The following is a 12,687-nucleotide window of genomic DNA, read 5'->3' as shown; positions in this document are numbered from 1 at the left end:
GTTTCAGATAAGAGCGGTTACAAAAAAAAAGACGACAAAGTAAGATAATGCCAGACTTGCAACACCTGGTTAATAAACGGGAGAGAAAACTGTTGCTTGGTCACTAACAGAAATCCGCAATACTATAATAATTACAATTAACTTATTTACCGAAACACTGAACTACAATGCAGTAATTTCTTACAAAAATTGAAGTCAACTTTTATAATTACGCAAAACAGTAGTAGCTAGAGTTGACAAAGCTTTTAACACTGAGCACTTGTAGAGTTTAATAACTTATAGTATAAATAGCATTCATAAAACCTGTCAATCGAAATTGACGATATAGCTGACTTGTTCAGACGTGCACGGAAAATTAAAACTTTTTCCTTGTTGCAAAACCAGACGAACAATTTTTTGCAACTCTTGTAGAAATTTTAAAAGTAATCCTTCATTACACGAACAAGATAACAATGAATATAATTTGAGTCTTAAGATATACGTTACCGGTACATTAGAGTTTACTTAACATTTTACTGTTATTTGGAATGTTGACAAAAACAAATGTGGCTTAATTTAGCTTACATCAGCTGCCATAGCTTTTGTGAAAATGCGAAGAAAAACAATTGTTGGAAAAACTTAAAACAAGACTACAATTTTTCGTAACTGTCCAGAATTTTACACTTTTGTCTTGTTCGCGTAATTAAGGATCTAATACCGAAAAACGTGCTCGAGTGGTACAATAATAATGCAAACTTCATAACAAGAAAAAAAGTTTTAATTCTCATGTCTAAAGTGAATTATTTATTTTGGGGGCAGTACGTAAAACCTTCATCACATTATATGACTAAGAGGACGTTAATTACGGTTTTTATTCTTGTATAAACGTTTTCCATATTTGGGTTCTCTTAATATTTTATTTGTACTGTTGACAAGATCGTATATGCTTACCGTTGCAACACCTGCTAAAGCATTCGTTTACACTCCTTCTTATTAAAGCGTGAACACTTAAAATATGTCTGGAATGTTCTTTGTGTTTTAACCAATCACATGCGAGAACTTCAGACCGCAGAAACCACAAACAACGAATGATGGGTTTCCATCGGTCACAATATTCACGGAACAATATTCGGTTCTCGTTTCGCTCCAATTTACAAGGAAACACTAATTGTAATTCCTTTCTTTTTGAGAACATTCACTGCCGTACTGAAGAATATGTATGAGTGATTTTTTTATAGAAAAAATTGAAAAACCAATGCGCCCGATGCCACGATTTGCCCCAGTTGCCGCCAATTTTCAAAAATTGTAACGAATTCGTTTCTGCAGTTACCGTTCGCCTGATGGCATGTTACAATTTGAACTGAGGTAAGCTTGCATTTTCCGGTTTTTATCTCACCCCAACTATTGTAGCAGACCTAAACACTGATAGAAGGAAGGTTCGTTTCTTCGATATCAGCGAAACGATAGCGGGAAGGAAAAGCGAAAATCAAGCGATTGAGGTGTTTACTTTGCACCAATCTGTTATCACGGCAACATTTTGAATAATTTTCGTCTGGAGCCTTTACAGTTTGCAGTCTTACGATCACGGAACCTCTGATTGCCTTAGGGTTGAAATCGTTTGCCGAAATAAATCGAATCCCTTGTTCTACCGAAAAGATTTACAATCAGTAACGAAAACTCCACAATTTTGTATTTTATTTTTGGTTTATCGTGTTTACATCTTATGTCTAGACGTGTCTACAACATACTGCATGCACTGAACCATGTCGTATAACGTCGCTGAAGGAACCGTCCTTTTTTTTTCCTTCAAAAATCCCTGAAACCTTGTTCTGGATGGCCCTCGATACGACAGAATAGCAGTTCTTTAAATTCCTGAAAAAGACAGAGCGTGTATCCTGAAACAAAATAAGAACTAAAGTTGCTCCGTGACCGATGGAAACCCATTTGTTGTTTGTGGTTTCTGCGGTCTGAAGTTCTCGCATGTGATTGGCTAAACATAAACATTCCAGACATATTTTTTAGTGTTCACGCTTTTATAAGAAGGAGTGTAAAACTGAGAAGAGGAAAATTTCTGCTTGGGACAAACTTAAAACAAGACTACCATTCTTTTTAATTGTGTAGAATTTTACTTTCTTTTTCTCACCCTTGCAAAAACTCGAATCTCTGTTAAATCTCTTTTCTGTGTATAAGCGAGGCGTTTTTGTTAATTGTTGTTACATTAGTTTGAAATGCTAGGAGGAAGACGACAAAATACGATAATGACTTGCAACACCTGGTTAATAAACGGAAGAGAAAACTGTTGCTTGGTCACTAACAGAAAACAATACTGTAATAATTTACAATTATTCTTTATTGTCGAGAAATTTTCATTCTTATCTTGTTCATGTAATGAAGGATTTGAAAAGAGTTGCAAATAATTGTTCGTCTGGTCTTTTAACAATGAAAAAGTTTTCATTTTTCGTGCAGGAAGACCTTAAATTCAACTCACGTCTGAACAAGTCAGCTATATTGTCAATTTCGATTGACAGGTTTTATGAATGCTATTAATACTACAAGTTATTAAACTCTACAAGTGCTATTAAATTCAACAAGCTATGTCAACACTAGCTAATACAGCAAAGTGTTTTGCGTAATTATAAAAGTTAACTTCAATTTTCGCAAGAAACTATTGCATTGCAGTTGAGTCTATTAAATGACATGTTTTTGTTAATACGTTTGTCGTTGGTATATAACTTAAATCTGTTAGTAAAAAGTTGATATGTTTATTTATCTTTTACGGTTAAACATTCACGGTTAAACATTCATGAGTTGAGTTTGACGAAATACGACCTTAAGTTAAAATGAGTGGACAGTTTCTTGGAAAAAACAGAAAGATAAACCGTTGTAATTATTCTTTTAAATTGAAAAATTATTTTTCGCTTTTTCTTGTCAGTGAAAGTAGATTTTTTTCTAAGAACGGATCAAAAAATATATACAGCTCTCACAACAAGGAAAACAGTTTCAATTTTCACGTTTAATGTCTTAATTATGCCTGGGACGGTAAAAAAAAAAACAACCTTAATATCTTAATATTCCTTTAGAGTGTTAACAAAATAAGTATGATTTTGCTTGCATCACATGCCGAAGCATTTGATGAAACGAAAGAAAAAACTTCTAACAACAAGACAACAATTCTTTTTACACGAAATTTCCAAGAATGTTACTCTCAAAGCATGCAAACAAAACATGCGGGAAAATTATACATCTTCTTCTTTTTAATTATTTAATTCGAATGGCTTAGCTTAATTATAACGGATGCATAAAAGCTTCAAGACATTTTGTAATTAAAAGGCTATTAAAGAGTCAGTTAAACGTTTCGACTAAAGTTCCTGTATAAATCATCGAGTTAGTTGATAGTATATAACTTAATACTTATTTCTTCGCAGAAACTGTCTCTCTAGCCCGACTTATTATTAGAGTTTTCGTTACATTTGGAAACAGTTCCATCCACACTTTTTGAACACCTTAGGTTGGGTGGAAGGCTGTGTTTTAGTTTCAAATATTCAATACGAATGGCTAAAAGCTAAATTATTATTCTTGTGTATGAACCCGTCAAAACATTTTTTAATTAAAAGACTATAAAGAGGTCATTATTATAATTTGAGTCTTAAGACATACGTTACCGGTACATTAGAGTTTACTTAACATTTTACTGTTATTTGGAATGTTGACAAAAACAAATGTGGCTTAATTTAGCTTACATCAGCTGCCATAGCTTTTGTGAAAAATGCGAAGAAAAACAATTGTTGGAAAAAAAAAACTTAAAACAAGACTACAATTTTTACTGTCTACAATTTTACTCTTTTAATTTGTTCGCGGAATTAAGAATCTAAAATTGAAAAAAAAAAATGCGAAGATGTTTGTGTGTTATTAGCGTTCTCGAATCCAGGAACATTATTCTTAAATTAATATTCAATACGAATGGAGCACTCTTAGTATTTTAGGCTTTCAGACACACTTTATAATTACAAGAGCGCGAAGACTTTAATTCCATTTTCAATCCCCATATGTAAATTTTAAGTTCTAAAAATCTTCAAGATATTAAAGTATCTGCAAAGTGCTTTGAACTGCTCATCCTTTATATTTATTTTCATAAAGACTGAATTTTTTGGCGATACAATCAATGATACATCTTCGTATATACCGACTGAAAAAAAAAAAAAACGTTTAAAAACAACTCGTGGAGAATTTCATTTTCAGTGTAGATCTAGCATCAAGTGTCCAAACTTTTCTTTGTTGCCAGATAGATTTCGGTAGATGGTTTGCATCCCACTAATTGATGTTTAACCAGTGGAAAGAGCGAAATAAATTTGTACAAGTTTTCATATTTATGAATTTTATTTTTCAAATTAGAATACAATACGACTCGTAATAGCTGCTGAAAGCGTTCGTTAAAAGGAATAAAGAAAATTATTGAAGCAGGCGTCAGAAAACAAGATGAATATTCTCCTTGCCTCTAGAGAATTTTACGATATAAACAATATATTCTCAATTTTAAAAAAAAGGATACTTTAAAAAGGTTTGAGTTCCGTGGAAAAAACGGTCAATTATTCAGTTTACTTATCCTAGGTCAATATCATTCGCTCGACAAATTTTGTAGCTAAAAGTTCATATCAAGAAATAAACTCTTTTACTTTACGTTCATTTATGGTTGCTCGCTAAGCCGAAAAAAAAAAAGACTGTCGACGTAGCATTATTGTTCTTCGCTTGGCTCACAACAAAACTCTTTCAGCAACCTCGAGCTCCTTGTCAGAGCTGATAGCTTTTGTGCGTTTTAAGGCAGAACGCGATAGCGCAAAAGCAGTGTGGGCTGGTGGCGAATGTGCAGTATTTAGCACAAAAAGACGAGATGTTTTTAATGCTTCTTTCAGGAAACGCGTGGAAGGCGCGGTGGCCTAATTTCCGCAACCGCTAATACAGGGTCTGGGTTCGAGCCCTGACCAGGGTCACTGTGTTGTGTTCTTGGGCACGACACTTTCCTCTCATAGTGCGCTAGTGCCTCTCTCCTCCCCGGTGTATAAATGGGTATCGGCGACATAATACTGGGGTAGTCGGCCCTGCATTGGACTAGCATTCAATACAGGGGAAAGTAGAACTACTCCTAGTCGCTTAATGCTACAGAAACCGGATATAAAGCTCTGGCGGTATGGGCCACTTGGCACCTCAGACTTAACCTTCCTATCTACCTTTGGAATTCGAGGTACCGGTGATTTAACTATCCCCGCTACTTCAAGCAAATGCCTTGTGTTCATTGCTTCTTTTCTTTATTATTTTTAACTTACAGAATGTATTTTGTGTTTTAATTTACGTCCATATTTCTTGTATCTTGTGTCCTAGCTTGATTCTACCTTAACCAGTTAACCTGTTAACTGTTATCAAGTTTCTTGAATTAATTCAAACCGATGAGTCCTTCATTGCCTGATTGCTACTTGGAATCTGTGGAGGAAATAAAAAAAGAACTGAACGCTGTTGCAGATTGAGTGGGGAGTTGTGTGCGAAGAAAGGCTCATGTAAAAAAGAGAGGGTTCATTTATTTTATTTATAGTTTTATTATTTATAGTTTTGGTTTGTGATTTTGCGCGCTCCAAAGGCAATATATCGAAAATTACGCGCATGCGTAGCCAATCACATTGCGAGTTTACCTAACAGTCAGTCACTGCGTTATGCTACTAAAGAAAGTTAGAAATTTTTCTCACTCAATCCAGGTGAGCCCGCGTTACACTCGTCAGTAACACAGCAGTTGACAGCACATGGTACATCTGGTATGTGTTCACAGGCCCTTTTGTAAGCAGCACACTCTGATTTCGTGAGGCAGGACTTCCACTCTGAAATTTTGCCAAAATGTGTAACCCATGAGACCGTAATGCAGCCATCCTTTGATAATGGACATGTCACCAAGTATTTAGCTTTGTCTGCTACCAGTTTATCCTTTGCGCATTCATTATCCGTGCCGGTACAAGCATAACACTTGGTGCTACCAGCTAAAATAAAAGGGAAAAAATAGCTTAAGGCGCATGTGTTGTTGACAAGTACAGTGGAACCTCGATTTCACGAAAGTGCCAAGGGACTGGGGAAATTGAGATTACATTGAGATTTCCTTCACTCGTCGTTTAGTTATTCACTAAAGGGCGCGTAGGGTGTGGAGTTCCCAGTGTTGTGGTCTTGTCTTTGTCCATTGGGCTGTGTACTGTGAAATGCTCGGAGATACTAACTGTATAAGCTACTCTGCAAATTCGCGCCGGGGGTAAAAAGCAAAGTAATGATGATTCACTGATCACAGATTACGGTCGTCTTCAAGTTTTTATTTAAATGCGGTACGTTCATGCTTTGGAAAAATTTATGCTTTTACCTCCGAAGTTAAAAAAAGACACACAAAATGGCAGAATTGACTAACTACGACCTTACCAGAGACAAAGGTCCAGCAGAAGAAAACGGCACAAAGGACAAGAAAGTACTTCATTTATTTTTTAGTCGAAGTTGTTCGGTGATGAGTGTGTTCCGTCTGAGGTACTGAATGGATATCTCGCAGGACTGTGGGATAATTAGCATGTTATTAATATTATTAATATTTATTAAAACACTATTACGTCATTTGACCATATAAGGTCAGTGACAAAATATAACACGTCATTACACTGTACTATTTCGTTTTACACTGTAGGGCCCCATTTTGTAACAAGATTATAGACGGGAAAAATTATTGTAGTGGTAAAAAAATGCACTTATTTCATGGTTTTAAAGAAAAGTTTCTGTAAAAACATGGAATGAGTGTATGTATTAATTTTGACTGTAAAGAAATTATAAAAACAAAAACATACAAATATCAACCGCGAAGCATTTAACGTTGCAAAAGATAGATGTGAATCTACCTCAAATTTTTAAACACGATCGCCGCAAAATTTAAACGATCATGCCTTAAAATCGTAAAATTATATAAAATTTAGAAATTCGGCTCGAATACGCATGTTTTCGGGTTCAATTATACACGTTGCTTTGTCGTCATTCTATTCGCTACTTGCTCTTTTTCACATATCTGCTATCTGTTTAATGAGGGGGATGAAAAGGCTCGCAGATCGACGTATTGGGCCTAAAAACGCGCCCGGATTGCGGATTTCAGTTTGGGATACATCGATATCTCATATCGAGCAAATCCCCGGACCTCAAAAATATTGGATCGCGGATTCCGGATTCCGGACTCTTCGTGTCAGGAAGCTCTAATTACGTGGATACTAAAACGAAGCTCAGATCGCTTTGGTCGGTCTAGCTTCGCCCGTATGTTGGCGAAACTGTCGCAAAAAAAGCGATAAAACGAATCTTCTTAAAAGAGTGGAACTACACCACACAAAGCTTTCAAGTTATGCGAATTCGGATTTGAACGGAAATAGTGGCGGATTTACGGATTTGGCCAAAAAAAAACCCGGATCAGCAGACCTCTATTCACCGTCTCCGTTAATATTTTAGTCTAGTTACAACTATAACTTACTATACTGGCGTCTCCTTGGTTAATTTTTCCCTTTGAGGTCCGAACACTCTGTTGTGATAACCTAACCCTTGGTTATACGTTTGGCGTCTTTGGAGATCAGAACTGAATGCGTTCCGTGCTTCTCGTCCTTTCAAATGTCCTAATTATGTAAAATATAGCACATGAAATCCATAGCTTCAAATTAGAAAAAGTGTTGTTCACGCTCACGCTATAACAGCGCAGACCATTTGGCGCCAGAAGATCTCAAAAACAGCGCATGCCCAATTGCATTTAACTAGGGTAGCCTTCTCAATATTTAATTAGTGAACAAATTTCGTTGAGCAAAAAAATAGAAAATTTTACTCGTCATAAATATTTCAAGCAACCTACGACTAGCCATAGAGAGCGTGAAAATCAACAGCCATTCTTTTATACACGTTTTATTCGATTGTTGAACAAAAAACTACGCTCGAAGCTTGCAAATATAAACAAAAGACGACACAGTCTACCAAAGGGGGGAAGCCCAAGAAAATGTTCAGTTGTTGCCTAGATAATAAACTGCAACTAAAAACATTTTGGACGACACTTGAATTTCTAAAACATACAACGTAACCATTAAAAAATACAAAGTAAAGAAGGAAAGTACACACTGTCAAAACAGAGTTACTTTTTAAGTAAACGTTTTACTTAAAACACGCAATGGTTTGTGATGCGCAAATGGCGTCCATCGTTTACTCAATACTGGTTAGGCGAAGATGTTTTTGTGTTGTTAGCGGTCTCGAAGTGAGGAAAATGGTAATTTATTATTCAGATAAAATGGATCACTTTGAGTATTTTAGGCTTTCAGACAAACTTTGTAATTGCAAGAGTGCGAAGAGTTAAATTCCAGTTTTAATCCCCATATGTAAATTTTAAGTTACAAAAATCTCCAAGATATTTAAGATTCTGCAAAATGTTTTAAACTGCTTATCTTTATATATATTATAATTTAAACTGAATTTTTGGTGATACAATCAATGATTCAACTCCGTATACGCGGAAAAAAACGTTTGAAAACAGCTTGTGGGGAATTTTATTTTCAGCGAAGATGTAGCACATAGTGCCCCAACTTTTCTTTGTTGTCAGATAGATTACTGTAGTTGGTTCGCAACTCAGGTTTAATATACGTAGTGAAAAAGAGCGTGACGAGCAGCCATTTTGAAAACTCGTCGCCAAGAAGGCCCTGGGGACAAGGTTGTGGAAAGACTTGACTTTCATTAAAAAACTCATTAAACTTGATAAAACACTGCTGCTCATTTATTAAACATTACTTTATGGTTGCTCGCTAAGCCGAGAAACGATAAACGATTGTCAACGTAGTATTATTGTTCTTCGCTTCGCTTGGCTGACAACGAAACTCTTTCAGCAACCTCGTTTTCAGAAACTGATGTATTTTCTTTCGTTTTAAGGTAGAACGCGATAGCGCAAAAACAGAGTGGGCTGGTGGCGAATGTGCAGTATTTAGCACAAAAAGACGCCATGTTTTAAATGCTTCTTTAAGAAATCGCGGTGTGGAAGGCGCGGTGGCCTAATGGTTAGCGCGCTCAACTCCTAATAGAGCGGTCTTCGTTCGAGCCCTGGCCAGGATCACTGTTTTGTGTTCTTGGGCAGGAAACTTTACTCTCATAGTGCCTCTCTCCACCCAGGTGTATAAATGGGTATCGGCGAACTTATAATGGGGGTAACCCTGCGATGGACTGCATCCAATCCAGGGGGAGTAGAAATTCTCCTAGTCGCTTAATGCTACAGAAACCGGATAAGCTCCGACGGTATGGGTCACTCGACGAAGACTTTACCTGCCTATCTACCTTTTGAATTCAAGGTACCGGAGTTTTTACTATTCCCGCTACATCAAACAAACGGTTTGTGTTTTATTGCTTCTTTTCTTTATTACTTTTAACTTATTTTGTATTTTGTGTTTTATTTTACGTCCATATTTCTAGTATCTTGTGTCCTAGCTTGTTTCCGCCTTAACTGTTATCAAGTTTCTTGAATTGATTCAAACCGATGAGTCCTTCATTGCCTGATTGCTACTTGGAATCTGTGGAGGAAATAAAAAAAGAACTGAAGGCTGTTGCAGATTAAGTGGGGAGTTGTGTGCGAGGAAAGGCTCATGTCAAAAAGAGAGGGTTCATTTATTTTATTTATAGTTTTATTATTTATAGTTTTATTATTTATAGTTTTATTATTTATAGTTTTATTATTTATAGTTTTATTATTTATAGTTTTGGTTTGTGACTTTGCGCGCTCCCAAGGCAATCTATCGAAAATTACGCGCATGCGTAGCCAATCACATTGCGAGTTTGCCTAACAGTCAGTCACTGCGTTATGCTACTAAAGAAAGTTAGAAGTTTTTCTCTCACTTGGCAATCCAGGCGAGCCCGCGTTACACTCGTCAGTATCACAGCAGTTGACAGCACATTGTCTATCTGTCATGTCATCACAGTCCTTTTTGACAGCATCACACTGTGATTTCGTGGAGCACGACTTCACCACTGATGTTTGGTCATCTTTTTTAGCCCAGACCGTAATGCAGCGATCCAATGATAAGGGACATGTCACCAAGTATTTATCTTTGTCTGCTACCAGTTTATCCTTTGCGCATTCATAGTCAGTACCGAAACAAGCATAACACTTGATGCCACCAACTTAAACAAAAGAAAAAAAGTAGCGTTGTTGACAAGTACATGTATTAGAAACGATCATGTTTTAAAATACATCTGTTGGAAGGCACTCTCTCTAAGAACGGGAGGAAATTATCAAAAAAATTATCAGTAAATATTAAGCTCCTTAACACATCCATGGACCATTCCACGTGTTACGTAGTTCAACATACCTCACTTGGGGTAGCATGCACGTGATAAAACTAGTGATCGCGTGTATGTAAATTTACTGCATTCGCAAACACAACCGGGAGCTGAGTTTGCCCGCAGTTTACCAGCGCACGTGGTTCTTGCTCTACGCGCTGCGCGGTTCGTGCTCTACGCGGACATTTTTTAATCGCGCGGCGCGGTACTTGCTATTCTCTTGCCTTTTTTTGAACCACGCAGTGCGGTTCGTGCTCTGCGCGGACGTTTTTCTAATTAACCGCGCGGCGCGGTTCTTGCTCTTCCTTTACATTCTTTTATTTTAACCTCGCGGCGCGGCTTGTGCTCTATCCTTCCTTTTTCTGGTCGGTGACCAGATTGATGCCCCCGCTCGGCCAGACCTCGAGTCACGCAGTATTTGAAAACTATAAATCATTTACATAAGAAAACGGTGCAAATACTCTGGTATTATATGAACTTAGCTACTGATATTATATATACTTAGCTTGTTTAGTGTGAAATGTTCAGTTTTTAAGCCTAAACTGTACTCTTGTTCCCGTGTTTTTTTTTTTTTTTTCCCCCCCCCCCCCAAAAAAAAAAAAAAAAGGAGGGGGGGAGAGTCAAAACTAAAATCCAGTTTAAGTTTGCGTTTTTTCCCATGTTCCCGTTAATGGCTATGTTCCCTTGTCCCCTGAACCCCTAGGACATGTGTGAGAGCATTAGAAATTACTTTACTCTTCGTTTAGTTATTCACTAACGGGCAAAAGCGCGTAGGGCGTAGAGTTCTCGGTCTTTGTCCATTGGGCTGTGTATTGTGAAATGCTCGGAGATACTAGCTGTATAAGCTACTCTGCAAAATTCGAGGGTAAACAAAGTGATGATGATGATGATGATGATGATGATGATGATTCACTGATCACAGATTACGGTCTTCTATTTTTTATTTAAATGAGGTTCGTTCATGCTTTGGAAAAATTTATGCCTTTTACCTCCGAAGTTAAAAAAAGACACACAAAATGGCAGAATTGACTAACTACGACCTTACCATTGCCAGAGACAAAGGTCCAGCAGAAGAAAACGGCACAAAGGACAAGGAAGTACTTCATTTTTAGTCAAAGTTGTTCGGTGATGAGTGTGTTCCGTCTGAGGTACTGAATGGATATCTCGCAGGACTGTGGGATAATAAGCATGTTATTAATATTAATTATATTTATTATTACACTATTCCGTCATTTGACCATATAAGGTCAGTGACAAAATATAACACGTCATTACACTGTGCTATTTCGTATTACACTGTATAGTGCGCCCTATTTTGCAACTAGATTATATCTGATTATAGATTGTAGTGGTATAAAGATTCCCCTATTCCATGGTTTTATTTAAAGATAAATATCCTTACAAAAGTATCTGTAAAACCATGGAATGAGAACGAAATTATAAAAACAAAAACAAGCAAATACCAACAAAAGATAGGTGCGGTTCTACCTCAAACACGATCGCAGCAAAATTTAAACGATAACGCCTGAAAATCATAAAATTATATAACACTTAGAAATTCGGTTTTTATACGGATGTTTTCAAGTGCAATTATACACGTTGCTTTGTTGTCATTCTATTCGCTACTTGCTCTTTTTCGTCTATCCGCTATCTGTTTGATGAGGGGGATGAAAAGGCTTGCGGATCGACGTATTGAGCCTAAAAACACGCCCGGATGGCGGATTTTTGCGATACATCGAATATCGAGCAAATTCCTGGACTTCAAAAATACGGGATCGCGGATTAGCTGAGAATTTTAGGGCGGTTTCCAGACCCTTCATGTCAGAAAGCTCTAATTACGTGGATACTAAAACGAAGCTCACGATCGCTATGGTCGGTCTAGCTTTGTCTGTATGTTGACGAAATTGTTGCAAAAACGAGCAATAAAACGAATCTTCTTAAAAAGGTGGATTTGCGGATTGGGATTTGAACGAAAATAGTGGCGGATTTACGGATTTGGAAAAAAAAATCCGGATCGGCGGATTTGTGTACATCTATTCACCGTCTCCGTTAATATTGTAATCTACTTACAACTATAACTTACTACAATGGCGTCTCTTCTGTAAGTTTTTCTCTTTGAAGTCCGTTCACTCTTCCGTGATCTCCACTTGGTTTGGTCTCTTTGAAGAACTGAATGCGTTCCGTGCTTCTCGTCCTTTCAAATGTCCTAATTATATAAAACATAGCACATGAAACCCATAGCTTCAAATAAGAAAAAGTATTGTTGACGCTCACGCTATAACAGGCTCAGACCATTTGGCGCCAGAAGATCTCAAAAACAGCGCATGCCCAATTGCATTTAACTAGGGTGGCCTTCTCAAT

The 12,687-nt window shown here is 37.0% G+C and overlaps 1 protein-coding gene across 3 annotated transcripts; it reads right to left on the bottom strand.

The window, feature by feature from the left end:
• Positions 1-5,266: 5,266 nt before the first annotated feature.
• LOC144638906 (uncharacterized) lies at positions 5,267-12,525 on the bottom strand. Of its 3 annotated transcripts, none has more exons than XM_078498192.1 (4): positions 12,410-12,525; positions 6,424-6,549; positions 5,715-5,999; positions 5,267-5,454 (listed from the first exon to the last, which is right to left on the bottom strand). In XM_078498192.1, the coding sequence occupies exons 2-4, from the start codon at positions 6,476-6,478 to the stop codon at positions 5,444-5,446; spliced, it is 351 nt and encodes a 116-aa protein (XP_078354318.1). In that variant the 5' UTR covers positions 6,479-6,549; positions 12,410-12,525; the 3' UTR covers positions 5,267-5,443. The 3 variants fall into 3 exon arrangements, with proteins under 3 accessions (XP_078354318.1, XP_078354317.1, XP_078354316.1); XM_078498191.1 differs by lacking the exon at positions 12,410-12,525 and adding an exon at positions 7,502-7,620; XM_078498190.1 differs by lacking the exons at positions 5,267-5,454; positions 5,715-5,999; positions 6,424-6,549 and adding exons at positions 9,399-9,560; positions 9,883-10,167; positions 11,372-11,498 and having other exon boundaries at positions 12,410-12,488.
• Between the last annotated feature and the right edge of the window lie 162 nt (positions 12,526-12,687).

Source organism: Oculina patagonica, chromosome 14 (genome assembly GCF_052425735.1).
Source record: "Oculina patagonica isolate OP01 chromosome 14, crgOcupat, whole genome shotgun sequence".
Classification (NCBI taxonomy): domain Eukaryota; kingdom Metazoa; phylum Cnidaria; class Anthozoa; order Scleractinia; family Oculinidae; genus Oculina; species Oculina patagonica.
The sequence above is the reverse complement of the archived record's forward strand: the minus strand, read 5'-3'. Positions and strand labels throughout refer to the sequence as shown.

Coding starts and splice junctions, on each gene's coding strand:
- LOC144638906 (XM_078498190.1), bottom strand. CDS start 11,432: ATGAAGTACTTCCTTGTCCTTTGTGCCGTTTTCTTCTGCTGGACCTTT. Junction 10,168..11,371: donor GACCTTTGTCTCTGGCAATG/GTAAGGTCGTAG, acceptor CTTTTGTTTAAG/TTGGTGGCATCAAGTGTTAT.